Source organism: Arvicola amphibius, chromosome 7 (genome assembly GCF_903992535.2).
Source record: "Arvicola amphibius chromosome 7, mArvAmp1.2, whole genome shotgun sequence".
Taxonomy (NCBI): domain Eukaryota; kingdom Metazoa; phylum Chordata; class Mammalia; order Rodentia; family Cricetidae; genus Arvicola; species Arvicola amphibius.
The window spans coordinates 97,293,287-97,314,041 of record NC_052053.1 but is presented as its reverse complement, the minus strand read 5'-3'; the positions used below and the strand labels follow the sequence as shown (position 1 = coordinate 97,314,041).

Below are 20,755 nucleotides of genomic sequence, written 5' to 3'. Positions count from 1 at the left end.
ACTCATTCAAACACAAATAAAAATATAATGTATAAATGGAAATGTGTAGTGGAGTAACCTGATGAACTTGCCCTTAACTAAGTGATCAACATTATTCTGAGACAGATGGGTGGCACATGGCACAAAACATCCTTCCTGTGGACCTTCTGTAAAACAGGCGTAAACTAAATAGGAATATATTGCACACGGTGACACTAAATAAAATAACTGGCCTATACACTTTAAATATCGAGCTCATGAAAAACAAAACTCTTAGGGCTGGGAAGCAGACAGTAGTAGAGTTGCTTATGCAGCATCAGGGGGCTCGAGGCTCAATCCCCATGGCCATCAAGAAAGAAAGGAAAAAAGGAAAGGAAGGAAGGAAGGAGGGAGGGAGGGAGGGAGGGAGGGAGGGAGGGAGGGGGGAGAGAGAGAGAGAGAGAGAGAGAGAGAGAGAGAGAGAGAGAGAGAGAGAGAGAGAGAAGCAAACAAGCTTAAAGGAAGAGTCAAGATGGAAAAAGTAGGCAACTAAAGAGATATGGCAATTAGAATTTTGTTTTGCTGTAAATAACATTATTGGTGCTATGGAGAAGATCAGAATAAGACCTACAGATAGATAGCTGAATTTATTAACATTAGTTTAATTTTCATAATTGTACCACATAAAATATATTTTTTAAGGAAACATACTAAAGTACTTGAGAAATGGGTATATATGTTTGCTATTTTTCCCACTGCTATAACCAAAGTACTTCAAGAGAACTGTGCAAGCAATGGAAACATAACAGAGGAAGAGCACCTTCATTCATCTCAGGGTAGAGGGAAACGGGCAGGAGGGATACAAGTGAAGCTGGAACAAGTAGATCCCTGAGGAACTTGCCCCCAGAGACCTACTCCTTCCATCTAGACCTCATCTCAAGCTTTTTTCCAGAACCTTCCAATATGGTACCAAACTTTCAATACATGACACTATGGGAAAGACACTTTATATCCAAAGCATAGCGGCATGACTATAAATGAATCAAAAATAAAAGGTATGTAAATGTGTGTGAATACCACACAGGCACACAGAGAAGCAACAACAGACAGGGAGGGGGCAGAAAACACAAGCGGTACACATGAGGGGTTGGTATATAAAGGAGCTCTGTGCTTGTTTTACAACTTCCCTGTACATCTGAAACTATATCAAAACTAACAGAAAGAACAAACATCTCACAGAAAACCAAATGCTTCAAAAAAGCAGAAACAAAGACATGAAAGTTGTCTTGCCACTTTAAATAATAAGACACTTTCTGCGGCTTAACTAGCAGTAGAACATATAAGTGACAATCTTGGTGACAGAAACTGAAGAACACAGTACTTCATACTTTGTGCTTGGATGATGAACTAAAGGCCACATTCCTGGAGGAAAACAACCTGACAAGACAGAATAAGAGCCCCAAGGATGTGGAGGGTGCAGTGACCCAGTCTACGGACCATGCATACGGTCACAAACGAGGTCACTGCAGCCTTGTATAAAATACAGAAAACTGGGAAACTCCAGCACAGAAGTATTTAAGAAAACTGAGCTATAAATCTCGGTAATAATACTCAATACACTAGTAAACACCGGCAAGTGCTCATAACAGAATAACACAATAAAGAAAAAAATGTGAGAAAACTATTTAAAAAAGAAAACAAACTGACAAGAGTCCATGGGATGATATCAATGAGCGAGTATTTTCCTTTACCTCTCAATTATTCAATAAATGTATTATTGTAATACAGAGCAATATCCAAATACTACAAGATATGCTCAGTTACTGCACTGACATTTATCCTCTCAGAGACAAGGAAAAGGCATGATGAGGAATATATACAAATAACTTTATTGTTTTTAAGGATATATATTGGTGTATCTGTGAGCTAGGTGCATTGCCCATGTCCAGCAGAGGAAAGGTTACAAAAGATACGTAAGAAATATTCACATAGAAATCCTGGGAGGGAGAGCGTCCTTTTGGAAAGAACAAGTGCTCCACACAAATGAGAGGCTGCGATAGTGTTTTAAGACTCGAGACCTCCCACGGTGCTGAGGTATAGTGACTGACAAGGCGCTTGCCAGCTTCTTTCGTGTCCACTATTCACTGAAGTCGCATTCGTTTCTCAGGGGGACCCTTAGTGCTCACAGTCTGCTGAGCATTCTTCGTGCTCTCCTTCTCCTCAGATTTCAGAGTTTCTGGTAGAGGCTCTGCCTCTTTCTTTGTCTGATCCACTAGCCATCAAAAGCAGTATTTTGACAAAACGAAGGTGAAAGGAGAAATAAATTAAACACTGGTTAGTACTTACGGTTTACTCTTTTAAATTCATTTGGAATTGCTTATAAAGTTGAATATTTAGTTGTTTTCTCAGGCAAGCATATTTTAAAATTCATTTATAAGCCTAAATATTAATTAAATAATGCTAGGCAAACACGTGGTATTAAAATAAGACATCATGTGTGAACAAGCCATAAAAACTGACTCTACAGCAACTTACCAGACAGCTCAATACCTGCTCTTGATGATGAAACCCACCATCAAGTCACTGTGGCTTCTTTGCCCTTCCCCTTCTACCTAAACTCTACTTTTAAATGCTAGTATCGCTACCACAGAACCACTAAGTACTAGCAATTCAAAGGAGTTCAAAGGTTGGGGTGACAAACAATAATGGAACAGCCTAAAAGACACAGCAGCCACAGCTCGTCTCACATGCAGCTGCTGTCAGAACGTCACACAGGCTGCTTGTTCTCACTTCGAGTTTAGTAAGAAGAGCAGATGAACATACCTGGGACAGGCTTTTCTCCAGACTTTTGCTAGGATTTGAAAAACAGGAAATGGGGGGAAAAGAAGGAAAAGTCAAGTTAATAATGTTTCTTCTGAATTGTATAGTCTTAAATGACAGACTTATGTAACTGCATTGTAAAATGACTTCATAAAGGACAATTATCATTTTATGGTCATGCAACATAAAAGTGTGCCATTTTCTACTCTTCATTTCAAAAAAAGACGCAAAACCAGAAGTCAGCTACAAAAATGATGTACATCTAACAAGCTGTGTGCCTTCCCACAAAGGCTACAATAAAGAGAGTAGTCACGTAGAATCGAATGAGAAGAACTAAGAGAGCCAGCAAACCTTCAGAGACTTACCTGCTTAGAGAGTAGGGACTGTAAGCAAGGAGAATGAAGCCAGGACTGGTTTAATTCCCAACACTTTGGAGACAGAGAGGTAGGCAGACTTCTGTGAGTTTGAGGCCAGCCTGGTCTACATAGTGAGTTCCATGGATAAACCCTTTGATTTTAAGTATGGCAGGCATGGGAACTCAGAAAAAAAAAGAGTTTTTCTCCCCCCCCCCAAAATTTGTTTAAAATATTGATGGATTGATTTCTATTTTTACTTTTATTTTCTTATTTTTTACATATCTGTATACCATGTACAAGCCTGGTGCCCAAGAAAGCCAGAAGAGGAGGTAAAATCCTTTGGAATTAGAGTTACAGATGGTTGTGAGCTGTTAAGTGGGTGCTAAAAACAAAACCCAGATCCTCAAAAAAAAAAAAAGCAGCACATGCTCTTAACTGCTCAGTCCAGATGGATCAGTGGTTTAAGATGTATTGCTGTTGCAGAGGATCAAAATCTGGTTCCAGGCACCCACACGGGGGTAGCTTACAACTGCATGGAACTCCAACACAAGGGGATCAGGCACCCTCCTCTGGCTCCTCTAAGTACTGCACTCACATACACAAAACCATATACAAATACATAATTTTAAAAAAATTTATTCTATTTTTTAAGAAGAAAGCAAACTATCTTTTTTCATTTTACATACCAATCCCAGTTCCCACTCTCTCCTCTCCTCCCAACCCCTCCATTTACCCCACCCTCCATCCATTCCTCAGAGAGGGTAAGGCAAATTGCTTTGAGGGAGGTCCAAGGCCCTCCCTACTATATCTAGGCTGAGCAAGATATCCATCCAAAGAGAGAATGGGTTCCCAAAAAGTCAGTACAAGCAGTAGGGATAAATCCCAGTGCCACTGCCAGTCCCCGCAGTCTGCCTCCTCCGTACACCTGTCACCCACATTTGAAGGGAGTAGTTTGGTCCTATGCTGGTTCCTTCTCTGTCTGGCTGGAGTTGGTGAGCTCCCATTAGCTCTGATAAACTGTTTTAGTGGGTGTCCCCATCATGGTCTTGACCTCTTTGCTCATATTCTCACTCCCCCTACTCTTCAACTAGACTTTGGGAGCTCAGTCCAGTGCTCCCATGCAGGTCTCGGCCTCTGTTTCCATCAATTGATGGGATGAAGGTTCTATGGTGACATTTAAGATATTCATCACTCTGACTACAGGGCAAGGCCAGTTCTGGTACCCTCTCCTGAATTGCTTAGGGTCTTAGCTGGGATCATCCTTGTGGATTCCTGGGAATTTCTCTAGTGCCAGGTTTCTTGCTAGCCCCATAATGGCTCCCTCAATCAAAATATCTTTCCTTGCTCTCATATCTGTTCTTCCTCCATCTTGTCTATCATGTTCCCTCAAGTTCTCCTCCTCCCTCCCCTTCTCTTCCTCTTCCACCCTCCCTTCTCCCCCACACCTCCTTGCTCCCAATTTCATCAGGGAATCTTATCTATTTTCCTTTTCCAGGTGGATCTATGTATGCTTTTCTTAGGGTTGACCTTGTTACTTAGCTTCTCTAGGATCATTGACTATAGGCTCATTATCCTTTGCTTTACAGTTAGTATCCACTTATGAGTGAGTACATACTATGTTCATCTTTCTGGGTCTGGGTTACGTCAATCAGGATGGTTTTTTTTCTAGTTCCATCCATTTGCATGCAAATTTCAAGATGTCATTGTTTTTTTACCGCTGAATACTACTCCATTATGAAAATGTACCACATTTTCTTTATCCATTCTGCTGTTGAGGAGCATCTAGGTTGTTTCCAGGTTCTGGCTATTACGAATAATGCTGCTATGAATATAGCTGAACAAATGTCCTTGTAGTATGATTAAGCATTCTTTGAGTATACGCCCAAGAGTGGTACTGCTGGATGGACCTAAGAAACACGTGATGTAGCTATCCTAATATTTAACGAAACAGACTTCAAACTAAAATCAACCAGAAGAGATGAAGAAAGACACTTCATATTCATCACAGGAGCCATCAAGATGAAGTCTCAATCCTGAACATCTCTGCCTCAAATACAAGAGCACCCACATATGTAAAGTAAACATTACTAAATTTTAAATCGCAAATCAAACCCCACACACCAATAACAGGAGACTTCAATACCACACTCTCTCTCCTCAATGGACAGGTCAGTCCGACAGAAACTTAACAGAAAATAAGAGGATTAACGAATGTCATGACTCAAACAGACTTAACAGACATCTATAGAACATTCCACTCAACACAAAAGAATATAAACCTCAGCACCTCATGGAACCTTTTCTAAAATTGATCACATACTTGGTAACAAAGCAAACCTCAACAACAACAAAAAATAGGAATAACTCCCTATATCTTATCAGATCACCATGGTTTAAAGGTAAAATTTAACGACAGCACTAACTGCAGAAAGTCTACAAACTCTTGAAAATTGAACAGTATTCAATTAAACCACCCCTGGGTCAAGGAAAAAATTAAAAAAAAAAATTAAAGACTTCCTAGAATTCAACGAAAATAAAAAATAATTTTTTAAAAAAAAAATGATCTTAGAAAGTCTATTATTGCTGTGCTGTGGGACAATGGTCTGTACCTTGTCACTTATGTTTTAAATAAGCGCTGATTGGCCAGTAGCCAGGCAGGAAGTATAAGCAGGGTGACCAGGTAGGAAGTAGAGGCGGGGCAACGAGAGTTCTGGAAAGAGGGAAGCACATTCTGCAGTTGTGACCCAGCCACAGAGCAAGATGTGACTGCCTTGCCGAAAAAGGTACCAAGCCACGTGGCTAACATAGACAAGAATAATGGGCTAATATAGGTTATAAGAGTTAATAAGAAGCCTGAGCTAATGGGCCAATCAGTTTATAACTAATGTAGACCTCTGTGTGATTTCTTTGAGACTTAATGACTGTGGGAACTGGGCACAACAGAATGGTGCCCAATGTACGGACAATTACATTCACATAAAGCCTGAAAAGCTTGGGAAGTAATTCTAGACAGAAGAGAATAGAGTAAGGCATCGTTTATTGATAGTAGCATTTTCTCAGGTGGGCTCTGCTTGCTAGAGGCAAGCGCTCTCATTTAAGAAAGGCTTCCTGATTCAGCTTTAGCTGCAAAAAGTTTGCAACCCTTTTAAGAGGCTCTGCCACATAACACTTAAATGGTGTTTATGAATAGCCTACAGTATGCTTCTTGGTGGTAGCATGGACCTTGAGACAACATAGAGCTGTAGCAATAAACACTGCTCCAGCCAGTACCTCCACCATGAGGCTGGAATCTCAGAAAGCTAAGAAATGGGCTAGATCCAACCATCAAAGCCATGGCTTTAATCCTAGCAATATTGCTTAACAAATTAAAGACTCATGTGGTCAAAAAAAAAAGAGATACAGTAAAGACATTCAAAGACGAAGAAAACCTCTAAATGGTTTACAGTGTGTCAAAAAATATATGCAGGCTTGGGAGAGATAAGAAAAAAAGTTAAAGTCCTTAAAATAAAAAAGAAAGAAAGAGAATAGTTGGGTGTGCTGGCACACACCTTTAATCCCAACACTTGGGAGACAGAGGTAAGCAGTCCTCTGTGAGTTCAAGGTGTGATGGCACACACGTTTAATCCCAACACTTGGGAGGCAGAGGCAGACAGACCTCTGTGAGTTCAAGGAGTGGTGGTATACACCTTTAATCCCAGCCCTTGGGGGGCAAAGACAGGAAGATCTCTGTGAGTTCAAGGACAGCTTGGTCTACAGAGTAGACAAAGATACACAGAAACCCTATCTCAAAAGCCAAAAATGTGTTATATACTTACATCACAACTCAACCTGAATGAGCTGTGCATGCAGGGCTCATGAGCCGCTTGTGTCTGGCAGTTAATGTACTGGACAATGCAAATCTAGATGTTCTTCCCTCAGGCTATGCAGGAGAGATGGTGTACTCACAGAATAAATGACCAGTACACCTCAAACAGCCCAGAGCAGCTTCCCACACCACACAGTTCTAACTCGTGTTTCCCTTGTTCTACCTTCAAGAACAGTTTATGAAATTTCTCCAAGCTAGCTGGGCAGTGGTGACACACACCTTTAATCCCAGCACTCGGGAGGCAGAGGCAGGTGGATCTCTGTGAGTTTGAGGCCAGCCTGGTCTACAAGAGCTAGTTCCAGGACAGGTTCCAAAGCTACAGAGAAACGCTATCTCAGAAGACAAAAAAAAAAAAAATCTCCAAGCTAACTTTCTGCTCTCATATTCCAACCTGTGCCTCTTCACTACTTCATGATCATATAAGCGTTATTACAGTAACATCCTTCACTATTTTAGAATCAGACAGAAGAGGTCTGTTTTAAGGTCATTTTATGGTGTTTTTAAAAAAAAACTCACCTTAAAACTACCTTTAAAATCCCCTCAAATCCTTCATAACAACAATCAACATGCCTATGAAAATACACATTTCCACAAAGGAATTCTAAATTCCAGAATAACTGACATTAACATGGCCATGCATTCCATTTCTCAGTTGCTTCACTTCAAAAGCTCACGTGGTAGAATGGCAGGTGGATCTGCTACTAGACTACTTCTAAATCACTAAGTGGCATTACAAACTTTTAACACAGTGATAAGAGAACTCTATTACTACCTCCGCTTCCTCTCCTGACCACGCCAAACCAACCCTCTACGATTTTCTATTCCTTCCGCTCAGAGTCTTAACCCATTAACCTTTAAGAGCCTACATGTGATATATAAAGGCTGGGAATGCAGCAAGCAGAATAGAGAGTATGAGTTTCATATTCGAGGTTTGTTACAATAGAGAGTATGAGTTTCATATTCAAGGTTTGTTACAACCGATTATTCTTTCAGCAACCTTATGGATGAAAATATGATCTAAACACAGACCTCAATGCTCATATAGACTCATTAAGGATTAGAGAACAATGCTAAAATGCATTCCTTTTACTCATTACCTCCATTAAGTCTTTTTAAACAATTCCTTCAGGGGTAATTCTTCTGCTAATAAAAAAAACAATACTTTTAAATTATACCTAAAAGACTTTACAATTAAAAATGTGTCAAATCAAAATTCACAACACATTCTCATTACCTGAACAAATCTGGGTGGGAATTTTTGTCTGAGGTCAACAAGTAAAGCATCCACACGCTGTCTCTGAAAAATAGAGCTTGGTTCTTCTTTCCTTTTGGCTTTAGGTTTGACTTTATCTAATAAAATATAAAATTCAAATCAACATACTGAAATACTCAAACCATTATTTTAATAATAACTTTACTAAGACAACTCTTTAAAACACAGCAAATATAAAAAAGAAGTTCCTAACTCTCCTTTACAAATGATGTTAAATTCCCATATGCTGACATACCTTCTCTCTCTCTCTCTCTCTCTCTCTCTCTGTATTCAAGACAAGATTTCTCTGTCGCTTCGGAGCCTGTCCTAGAACTCCAAGCTGACCTTGAACTCACAGAGATCTGCCTTTCTCTGCCTCCCAAGTACTGGGATTACAGGTGTGCAACACACTGACATGGGAGGTGATGTATGCTGTGAATGTTTTATTGCCATTGGTTAATAAACAAGGTGCTATGGGCCAATGGCTTAACAGAGTAAAGCCAGGTTGAAAGAGATATATAGAGAGTGTAGGCAGAGTCAGGGAGAAGCAATGTAGCTGCCACAGGAGACAGACACATCTGCCAGAACCCATAGAAACTATGCCAGTAGGCCATGACCTCGTGGTGATGCACAGATTAATGAAAATGGGTTAGTTTAGTATATAAGAGCTAGCTAGAAATACGCTTAAGCTATTGGTCAAACAATACTGCAAATAATATAGTTTCTGTGTGATTATTTGGGGTCTGAGCAGACAGGAAGGAAGGAACAGTGGTTTCCGACCACACCACCGCCTGGCCACACCTGTCTCTAAAAGATATTTCAGTTTCAGTATTTAACACCGAAGGACAAACAGTTCTGAGGCTATCATTCTTCATAATTACCTAAATAATAATACATATTGGCTTGAAATTACTTTTGAGTATTTTAAGTATACTGAATGATTTGCTGTGCAATCTACTAAGGACAAATAGAAAGGACAGGTTTTAGTTACTATGCTTTGTTATAAAAACAGTAATTAAACCAGGCAAGAGAATTACGAGTTAAAGATCATCCTTAGCTATATAGCAAGCTCAAGGTTGACCTGCCTAGACTACACAAGATCTGCCTCAAAAGACTGCAATTAGCTAGGGATGGTGATCCATATCTCTGTTCATCTTAGCACTTGGGAGGATGAAGCCAGGAGTATTAAGGGTTCAAGGATAGCCTGGGCTCCATATGGAGAGATTTTCTAAAACACATTCATTTATTCATTCCCATTCTCTCTATGAAAAAAGCTTAACATTGTACTGAAAGGGAAAATTACAAAACAAGATCATGAAGGCAAGCATAAAAAAGAATATGAAAGAAATTCTGAAGTTACATGTGTGATCTGCTCTGGCAGAGAGAACAGGGGTAGGAGTGGATGTAGGGGCTGTCTTTACATGAAGGATTCCAAGTGACCATGTTGTAGACATCATAAGGTGGGTACAACTTCCCCTGGGTCAACTTTACTCCATTAAGGCACACTTTCCTACAACAAACAGTACTGCCTGTACCCAATTATTAAGAATCAAAGTAGCTCTGAATACTACATAAAGGCCATCTTTCCTACACTTTATTATTCTCAAAGAAAGAAAATAAACTGATACAAACACATTTCTGGGCATAGGATTTTGGTAAAAACAGGGCAAAAGAACAGTCATTGATTAGTATCCACAAGAACCCAGGGTTATGACAGGTGCTAACATCAAAGAATCAGAACGCCACCTAGGGTCAGTGAGAGGTACAGTGGACAAGGCACTGGCGGCCACACACGCCTGGAGACATGAGTTTAATCTCAAAACACACATTAAAGGTAAATGTAGCATGAATTTTAATTGGTATTAATAATAAAAATCCAGAGTCAGATATAGGGGTTAATGCTGAAAGATCAGAGAAGCAGAGCAGCAGCCACTAGTTCTTACCTCTACCAAAACCTCAGACTGAATAGGTGATCCTGTCCCTAGGAATTCTCAGCCGGAATGCTGTCTCTACGAAACCTCAGACCGAATGCTGAGCTCCTGTCTCCTCCCATCTCCTCCCGCCTTATATTCCTCTCTGCCCAGACATATCACTTCTGTCTCCACCTCCCTAGTGCTGAGATTAAAGGCCTATGATTCAAAGTACTGGGATAAAAAGGTATGAGCTCTGTTTCTCTTTGAAACTGGATCAATCTAGTGTAGCCCAGGGTGGCTTTGAACTCAGAGATCTGTCTGCCTCTGCCTCCCAAGTGCTGGACTCCCATTGCCTAGACTTTATGGCTAAACTAGTGGTTTAGTATTGTGGGAATTCATTCAGCCAATAGATGATTGGGTACTGACCCACTAGGGTGTGGGCTGAGGTACTATAAACAAGACGGAAGCAAAAAGTGTGTTTCTCTCTCTCTCTCTCTCTCTCTCTCTCTCTCTCTCTCTCTCTCTCTCTCTCTCTCTCTCTCTCTCTCTCTCTCTCTCTCTCAGAGCTGGTGGTCTGTTCACAGCTCCCAGCATCCACAGAGCAGAGGACCATAGCGTCTTTCTTATTTTGAGTGTTCCCTAATAAACATTTGTTATCCTCTATTATGGGCTCTCATGGACCTCATATACCTACAGCTTAGCTCTGCACTCTGATCTTCAGGCAAGCTTTACTTGTTAGATCACAAACAAAATATCACCACAGGTGGATACAGAAAACCAACTACAGAGTTGTTCAATATCCACACATGGAACACAAGCTTACATGCACATCACACGCTTACTTACACACACAGATATACACAATGTCAAAATATGGTCAGCAAACACCCTGATCAAACAGGGATATAACTTGGGAGTAAGTGCTTGCCTAGCATGCCTAAGGCCCTGGGCTTAATCCTTAAAACAACAGGAAAGGGGAAAAAAGGAAAAAGAAGGGAGGGGGAGAAAAGGAGAGAACACAATCTGGCCATCTGAAGAAAGGGCACTAAGAATAGTATCTCATCTCCTGACTTTGAAGACTAGAAGGCTCAATGGTTCCAAATTCCAAAGCAACCCAAGAAGTAAAAAATACCTTTGCTCACTCATCACCAGTTTCTCCTCTTTATGTGCCAAATAATTGAAAACTTTACATCTTCTTTACAAAGCTTATGAACATGTGACCTCGTGGGCAAAACTAACAACTGTTCTGATGTCACTATCACTGCACCTATGACATGAACACAGGGGCAGTAATGCCATCATCTGAGAGATTAAAACCTATCTCAGTAATGTCGGCACAAACTATCTTGGGAGAGCCTAGGCACTCTACTTACCTTGCTCTTCATGATCTTTGAAGTGCCACCAATACCCTTTGGAAGGATGATAGCGACAGTATGACATAGCTTCATCAAAAGCTGACTGAATACCATGTACTGCAGTGAGCTTGGAAAACAAAACAACAACCAACAAATTCTAAATCTCTTATGAAGTCGAGTAAAATGTCCTAAGTAAATATAAAATATTACATAAGCAAAGATAATAATTCCGTTTTCAGAATCTAGATTACTATTTGACTGGAGTTGTAAATAGCTATATCCCTTATATAAAATAATTAGCATTTCTACGCAAACTATGAATTCTCCAATGGTCTCTAAATGATCTCTAGATTACTTCAAGACCTAACATAAGTACTGTACAGACAGCTGTTACAATGTATTGATTAGGGAATAATAAAAAGGGCAACAAAAATATAGCAGAGCTACAGTTTCTTCCCAAGTGTTTTTTTTAAAGATTTATTTATTATATATACAACATTCTGCCTCCATGTATGCCCACATGCCAGAAGAGGGCACCAGATCTCATTACAGATGGCTGTGAGCCACCATGTGGTTGCTGGGAATTTAACTCAGGACCTCTGGAAGAGTAGTAACTGCTCTTAACCGCTGAGCCATCTCTCCAGCCCCCCTTCCCAAGTGTTTTTATGCATATTACTAATGATGTGGAGCCTACAGCTCTTCGAACTCTATATATTAGCGCTGACTTGACCCAGAGTAAGTGCTCAAAACCCTTTAACTGTCAACATTTTATACCAGCTTACACAAAGCAGAAGAGCTCCTACTTGAGTCTCAGAATAGGGTATCTCATTTAGAAGTTTGCATTCATGTTCAAAGAATGTAGGAAAAAAAAACCTACGTGTACAGACACACATCTGGAATCTTAGGACTTGAAAGATGGAGGCAGTAGGACCAGGGATTTAAGGCCATCTTTGGACACATAATGAGTCCAAGGTCTTAAAGAAAAAGATAAAATAAGGGAAGGGAAGGAAAAGGAAAAGAAAGGAGGGGGAAGAAAGGGGAGGAGAGGGAAGGGAAGAGGAGGAAAGGGTGAGGGAGCAAGGGAAGGAGGGAGAATAGGCAGGAAGGCAGGTAGGCAGATAGGTGTGTAGGTAGGTGAAGACACGTACCACTCTGGAGTTTATGACTGATCCCAAGTCTGGTGCCTGGTAGATGACTCCAGCGATGATATAGTAGTCAGCCAGTGGGATGACTAAAGCAGCAGGAAAAAATGCTTACAAACACATCCTGGACACAAACTGCTAAAAAATGGTATTTTCATAGAACAAACTAAACTTTGGCACTTTACTATATGGAACTTTAAGGGAAGACCTTGCAATTTCTCTCCAAGTATGGGAAAACAAGTCATACTGTTCATTTATATGTTACCTAGGATTGTTAACAGTTGAGTAGTTCCTTGCAGTTCCACCCACAAAGCCTAAAGACTTTACTCTCTGCCCTTCACAGAAAACATACAGGACTTCTCAAATCCCAGGCACATCTGAATCAAGTTTAATCAGTCCAATGCATCTTAAGTGGCGCACGCCTTTAATCCCAGCACTCGGGAGGCAGAGGCAGGCGGATCTCTGTGAGTTCGAGACCAGCCTGGTCTACAAGAGCTAGTTCCAGGACAGGCTCCAAAGCCACAGAGAAACCCTGTCTCGAAAAACCAAAAAAAAAAAAAAAAAAAAAAAAAAAAAAAAAAAAAAGATTATTAAAATGAGATTCTTACTAGGTCCGTGTATAGATACATAGCACATTTCAGCAAAGCCAATGCTGTCAGTCAACCAAACTGGGACATAAGACTGAAGAACACAAGAGACTTAGAGACCAGAGTGAAGATATCTGATACACTACACTTGCCTTTGATTCCCAGAACTGAGTCCTAAGGACAAAGACAACTCTACTGAGCTTGATACCATCTTGTGTTATTACTATATCCTGAATGTTCTCAAGGAGCCTTGCGTATTATCTACAGTTCTATTTTTCTCTATAGAGACTCTGTACCCTCCATTTGGAAGTCAGACTTGAATTCTGAACTGTAATTTCTTTGGCAAGTTACTCTCTAATATCAAAAGGACCAAGGGAAAAGGATGTCCCCCAAGTGTCTTTATGTACAGGATCTACTTGAGAGATGTCTCTCAGCAATACCACCTTGCTTTTCTACTTTGAATAATCTCTTCTTCAATGAGACTCTTTAAAAAATCTTGAAGTGCCCGTCATCACTAAAGTATATGCCTCAGCTCTGATTCTAAAGCAAATCTGAACACATTTACTCTTCAATGTTGTTTCTTTTTTTATATATATTTTATTTATTTATTATGTATACAACATTCCTTCCATGTATGCTTGCATGCCAGAAGAGGGCACTAGATCTCATTATAGATGGCTGTGAGCTGTCATGTGGTTGCTGGGAATTGAACTCAGGACCTCTGGAAGAGCAGTCAGTGCTCTTAACCTCTGAGCCACCTCTCCAGCCCCTCAAATGTTGTTTCTTAAGCAAATATTCATTTGGTAGTAAAACCCAGGTAAGATTTTTGGTTAAAATGTGTCATTTGAAGATACTCAGAAGATCCTCTATGGATTGAATAAAACTATATAGGCCATGTCTTTTATAAAGTATTAACTCAGAGACTGAGAGGAAATGAAAGTTATTCAGGAGGCTCAAGGTCCAGTGGAAACTCAACAACCGTGCTCACAGGAAGAGCTGAACTATCTGACTTCCAGTGCTAATAGAGCTTTTGATATACTTCTTAATTGTAGCTATACCTGCATGCCCAACCAAAATGTATACCATGAACATGGTGGGAAACTGTTTCCTACTAGGAGTCTTCAATTCTAGTGGGCAGAAAATGCCTAAGTGACCAGTCCTCAAAAAAAAAAAAAAAAAAAAAAAAAAAAAAAAAAAAACCTTAGGCTCACAATTTCAAATGGCTTCCTGTAATAGAAATATGTATGTATGTGTGTATGTATGTGTGTACGTACATATGTATAGCATCATCTTATGCTGACTAAAAAGCACATTTAATATGGATCCTCAGGAGATACTGATTCCTACAAAGTCTTTTCCTGTGGTTTATCTACTGTGTAGCCTTACCAGGCAACCATAATGAGTTCTGGCCATGAGTACAATAGATGCTGAGTCTGATGAGTACACCCCTATAAGTACTGGATATATATGTAGTTTATGGGACCTACAGAAACAGAACTTAGTGCAAAAAACAAACAAAAAAAGGCCTAACATACCAGTTCCTGAATGGTACACCAAAATAAAATAAACCCCTTTATTAAAAACAAAATAAAGCACACAGATCAGAAAGTAAACAAACTGTAGTGTCTTGTACCTTGGGCAGGGGACTGCCGCTGTTGCTTCCGAATGATGAAAAGAATGGGCTCTTGAGCGTGTAAAAGGATGTATTCAACTCCAACCATCTGACTGAAATGGAGACACAAAGAGATCTAGGAATGATTCCTAAAACTTTATAGGACACTTAAATTACCAAATAAATTGCAACAGCAGTGTAAAAGGGGGACTAAAATTGCTTATGATTAATGTTAATAGTTGGCAACTGAATAAAACCAGCTATTTTTCTAGACAGTGTGATGTGGGATTGCCCTCTATATGTTGTGAATGTTTTATTACCATTGGTTAATAAAGAAGCTGCTTCGGCATATAGCAGGGCAGAATAAAGTCAGGCAGGAAATCCGAACAGAGATATATATATAGAGAAAGTAGGCGGAGTCAAGGAGAAAGACACCCCGCCAGAACCTTACCTTACTAATAGGCCGCAATCTTGTGGAGATACAGATTAATAGAAATGGGCTAATTTAAGATTTAAGAGTTAGTTAATAAAAAGCTTGAGCTAATAGGCCAAACAGTGTTGTAATTAATATAGTTTCTGTGTGATTATTCGGATCTAGGTGGCCAGGAAAAGAGCAGCCTCCGTCTACAACAGTTGGTATATAAATTAAAATGTGGGTTTTTATACAAATTTATACATTTATAAAACCCATAAAAATTCATGAATTTAAATTTGGTTTAGTAACAATATGCTTAAAACTACAATATGTTACCTTTAACAGCTATAATTACATTATAGCAAGAGTTATTTAAAATATAGAAACTAAACTTTATAAAACCACTGAGCCATCTCCCCAGCCTAAAACTTTTGGTTTTCCTTCCAAAGATTTAACAGTGTCTGTCACCAATCACCACACACAGGTAAAATGACCAATCACTGCAAAATCTCTATTTGGAAAAGGTGTTACATTCTTAAAACAACTTACTTCAAGTGCTCCAATGTTAGCCTCTGCATCTTGACCACTTCATTATTACAGGTCCTGTCATAAAAAGGATTGCTTCTTTCTGAAAAGTAATCTAGAACACTACCACTGTTCAAAATGGGGATCCAAGAGCTGTCAACCCAAGAAATTCCCAGCAGGTTATCTACAGGAAAGAAACAAAAGAATTAGAAACGATAAATAACCTAATCCAATGAATATCTATTATGTATTATGAATTAATGACATAGACTCTGCCCTACATACAGTTTTGGCTGAGAGCCTAGCCTTTAACAGGTGAGCTATCTCTCTAGCCCAGGCCAATGTACTCAACAGTCTAACAGAAGACAGAAATATGAAAAAAGAACACAGTAATGACTATAGTAAAGTTAAGGATAGACTAATTGCAAAAAGACAAATGAAGGAACAAAAACACCTTCCAGAGGAAATGAAAATTACTTTTTCATAGGGCAGGAGGTGGCTTCTGCATTGTGTTAAAGAAGAGAGGCTCACCATCAAGAAATGGAGGGTAAACTATTTCCCAGCAGAGAAAACTCATACAAAGTACAAAAAGATAAAATATATTGTTTATATATTTTGATTTTTAATGTTTAATTGGGTAACAAAATGTTAAGATCTAGATGTTAGAAATCTCCAAAGGTTTTAAATGACTCAAAATTTTCCAAACACACCCACAACCACCAGTTTAAAGATCCTTCCATTGGCAAGCAAAGAATGTTAGGGAACTTCTATGATAGACAAGAGGTGAAGGATTTAAAAGTTAAGGGGCAAGTGGTGAGTAAAATCCCCTTTTCATAGCCATAATGTTTCAGATTCAGAGTAGAATTAAATCTTAGTTTTTAAGAAAACATGGTTAGATCCAGAAACTGCTCAGACCTCCAGGTCATAGCGCTCTAGGAGGCTCAGACAGGAAGACCAAGAGATCGAGGCCAGCCTGGGCTATCTGTCTCAAAAAGACATGGTGAGTTAATTTTCAATAACTAATAAGTTTTATTGTGTACTGACTATGATGATGATGTTTCATTCAGTGCCTATAAAACATCACTAAAGTTATAAACATCATAATGCTTGTATAATACTGGTTGAAAAGCTTCACCTCTTCTATACAGCTACCCTGGGCAACTCTGAAGAAGTCAGATCTAACTTAAGATGACAAGTAATTCTGCGCAAAATGAATCAAATGTAAAAAAGTTGTGACATGTAAAAAAATTTAAAAAAGAATAAATTGTGCTTTATGTGTTCTAAAATAAAGAAGACAAACAGATGATGTATGCTAACAAAGATTATACCAACCATCTACATCTATCTGGATATAGATAGATAAAGAAATACACACACACACATATGTTACATACATATGTATATATAAAGATATATAGACAGATAATGTCATAGTCAAAATATACAAAAACAGAAAATGTTTTAGAAAAAGATATCTCTTCTAATGAAAAGCAACAAAGGGAAACCATGACTAAGATTTTAATTCTCTAGCTCTAACAATTTTATTTACTATAAAACAGCCATTTCTTTTAGCTACTTTAGGAGATTGACTTTTTCCCTTAAAAATCTTTCTTATGTCTTATCTTTATAACATTTACCAGGCAAAATCATTTCATACCCATATCTATTAACTAAGAGTCGACAGGTAAGATCTTTAATTACACGAACAACATTGGCACACTGTAACCCAATAAATGTTAACTGTGACAGTGGTAGTGGTGATCTTTTCTCTGCTCTCATACACTGTTATTACTAATTCTCGTATCATAACCAGAAACTCAGAAATGTGCTCCCACTAAGTTGTAAGTTTTTTTTGGGGGGGGGGGTTGGTTTTTCGAGACAGGGTTTCTCTGCAGCTTTAGAGCCTGTCCTGGAGCTAGCGCTTGTAGACCCAGGCTGGTCTCGAACTCACAGAGATCCGCCTGCCTCTCCCTCCCGAGTGCTGGGATTAAAGGCGTGCGCCACCACCGCCCGGCTAAGTTGTAAGTTTTTATTCATCAGGAAAATACTCATCAAATGCTTACAATTCATGACTAAAGGCCAAGACAAGCATGATTTACTCTATTAATCAATATTTTTGTTGTTGTTGTATACCCCCTGCTCTGCTTTCCATCAGCAGCTGTGTTAGGAGACTGAATCTTGGAAGACTGCTCTGTAGACGGATGGACAGTTTATACCTTCAGGTCCATGAATGCTCTAGGAGTCTATGAACATCTGGAATCCTATTGCCAAAATTGGATGTGTTCATACATGTTATGTAAAGGGAAGCGGGGGGGTTGAAGACTACAAGAAACCTTCAAAGCAGCCCAGTTACCACAGATCTTTACCAATCAGTTTAAACAGCCCCCTGTATCCAAGGACATTCACCTACAAAATACTTAACTGGAATGAAAAGTACAGTCTCTGACTGGAAAAAAATGTATTTGTCCCACGTCAAGATAACCTGTGATCACAACTGAATAAATACAACTACTACCAAATCAAACAGATTTAATCACTTCTCACAAATGTAGTTTCCCAAGCTATCTGCAATTTTAATCCACTCCAGTAAAGTCATTTAAAGTTTTTTAAACTCTACCCTTGCCCCCCTACACTATTCTCCGCAGAGAAAATGATCTAATAAATAAATACATAAATTAAAAGAAAGACAGATAGAACATGCCATCCCCATTTGATCAAAACTCTGCAGTGGCTCTGTCTTACTCAGAGGAGATAAACCTTACCCTACCCTACAATACTTCTCTAATTTATCTTCCCACACCTTCTCACTCTACTTCTGGTGATCCCAGCTTCTCTGCCTTTCCTGTAAACATCAAACATATTATAATGATGCTAACAAATCCAAATAATAAGTAAAACATTAAAAATGCTAAATAATCAAATATGGGATCATAGAGTACATTTTTCTCCTTTCATTTATTAGCAAGATAGTGTGGTGAACAGCTGCCAGCTTAGCACTCAGCAATATTCAACTGATAAACTTAGAAACTTGAAATTCTTCACAATGGAAGACAAACAGGTAAAAATGTGGCCCAGAAATACTGATAACCACTACTTAAGTAACTACATATAAGATAGTTGGAACCTGAGTTCACCTAAGATAGCAACAGATATCTCAAAACATATTTCATTTAAAAAAACAAAACTTGACGGGCGGTGGTGGCACACGCCTTTAATCCCAGCACTCGGGAGGCAGAGGCACGTCGATCTCTGTGAGTTCGAGGCCAGCCTGGTCTACAAGAGCTAGTTCCAGGACAGCCAAAGCTACAGAGAAACCCTGTCTTAAAAAACCAAAAGAAAAAGAAAAAAAAATGCTGATTCCAGTAACCCTAATTAATTAAACTCAATAAACACACACCACGGAGGTAGGTAGTGAACTTGCTTGTTGGGAAGAAAGGGTTCAGCGGGAGTGGGGAGGATAAAAGAGGGTAATGGGCGGTATATATGACCGAAATGTATTATATGTATAAATCTGTCAAGAAAAAAAAAAAACCGAAATATATACGAACAAAACAAACATGCTACCAGAGAACAAGAAGCAATGAAGACATTGCATCTCAATTTATTTATTCTCTGGCTCAATAAAAATGACAATATCGACATATCGCTCCAGCCTGCCCAAGATAACCACTGAATGATAAATGACAAGTATTACAGACTAAAAAGTCAAACGTTAATACGAAGACTTGAGGATTTCAGTCCGGGGATCCGTGGGATAGGATCAGTCCTTACCTTATTCCACTTCTCTCTTCCCAAAAGCTATCCCTTCACCCCGATATAACGCCCCAGCATTGTGGTTAGATAAGGCCAAAACTGCTTCTAACGCTTCCGTTTCGACTCTTTTAAGGAGACTCGTCAGAATACAGAAAAACTAGACAACTTTTCGTCAAATTAGAGCCGTACGTTGTCCAGGGCCACTCAAAAGGACTTGAGAGACCTCATAAAAGGGCGAGAAGTTGATCTCGGCGAGCTATAAAGCCCCAGTAGAATAAATTACCTCGGATATCCACCGCCGCCATAATTCCAAAAGCGCTCGTAGAGCTTCCTTCCGGCGCACAGCAAAGGTAATGAGTGCCGCGACGGAAGCGGCGTGTTGACGACCGTACGGGAAGCAAGGAGGGCAAACTTATTCTCGCGAGCGTGGGGACGGATGGCGGAGGGGTCAGGAGATAGGGAAAGGAACCGAATTGAAGCTTTGCTATTGGACACCTACGAAGAGGAGAAAACCGGTGGCGACCTAGAGATGGAAAAGGTGGGGCCCACAGAAGAGAGCCGGGAAGAAGGGAAGGGCAGGATCTGTAGACCCTAGTAGATCCTTACTAGAGAAAGGAGGATAGCGTCGCAGTGCCTGCCAAGCTGGAACCCGCTGAGTTTGGAGGGACAGAAAGACAAAAAAAAAAAAAAAAAAAAAAAAAAAAAAAAAAAAAAAAAAAAAAGTCAAAAAGTCAGGACAGAATAGCGGGAAAGTAATTCTATTTAGAGGTAAAGAGATTGAACAGAGTCCCGCCTCATGCACACCACTGATATTCTAAAATTCTCCTGTAAACCGAGTCTAAGGGCTCTCACTTGTAATCCCAGCTCTCAGGAGGCAGAGCCAAGTGGATAGCAAATTTGGAGCCAGCTTGGATTACATAGAAAGACAGTATTTTCAAAATAGTAAAAACACCTCATGGGTATACAAACAAGCCGTTATTTAACAAAGAATTCAAAAGTCTTTGGCTTGCCCTGTTGGCTGAGCCCATTAAAAAACCTGAATTGATTTATGGCTAAATTTTGCAAAATAGGAAGTGTTTCTGAGGTAAACTATTAAGAAGGTGAAGAGAAAAGGAATGCCCCGAGTAGTCTCTGCCTTCCAGGTGGTCTGAAACAAGCAGGGAACAATTCTGTGTTGTGGAGAAGGCATAGAAAACAATAGA

General features: G+C 39.5%; 1 protein-coding gene across 2 annotated transcripts; it reads right to left on the bottom strand.

Annotated features, from left to right (window-relative positions):
- Positions 1–1,824: 1,824 nt before the first annotated feature.
- On the bottom strand, positions 1,825–19,932 carry Med6 (mediator complex subunit 6). Of its 2 annotated transcripts, XM_038337990.1 has the most exons (8): positions 19,837–19,932; positions 15,825–15,984; positions 14,882–14,973; positions 12,668–12,750; positions 11,538–11,646; positions 8,234–8,349; positions 2,782–2,809; positions 1,825–2,230 (listed from the first exon to the last, which is right to left on the bottom strand). In XM_038337990.1, exons 1-8 carry the CDS (start codon positions 19,856–19,858, stop codon positions 2,100–2,102), a joined length of 741 nt encoding a protein of 246 aa, XP_038193918.1. In that variant the 5' UTR covers positions 19,859–19,932; the 3' UTR covers positions 1,825–2,099. The 2 variants fall into 2 exon arrangements, with proteins under 2 accessions (XP_038193918.1, XP_038193919.1); XM_038337991.1 differs by lacking the exon at positions 8,234–8,349.
- Between the last annotated feature and the right edge of the window lie 823 nt (positions 19,933–20,755).

What these genes read in the sequence shown, in the direction of transcription:
- Med6 (XM_038337990.1), bottom strand. Translation starts at nt 19,858, where the DNA reads ATGGCGGCGGTGGATATCCGAG. An exon ending in CTAACATTGGAGCACTTGAA is followed by an intron (nt 14,974 to 15,824) that starts GTAAGTTGTTTT and finishes TCTCCATTTCAG; the next exon opens with TCAGATGGTTGGAGTTGAAT. An exon ending in CAGTCATAAACTCCAGAGTG is followed by an intron (nt 11,647 to 12,667) that starts GTACGTGTCTTC and finishes TTGTTTTCCAAG; the next exon opens with CTCACTGCAGTACATGGTAT.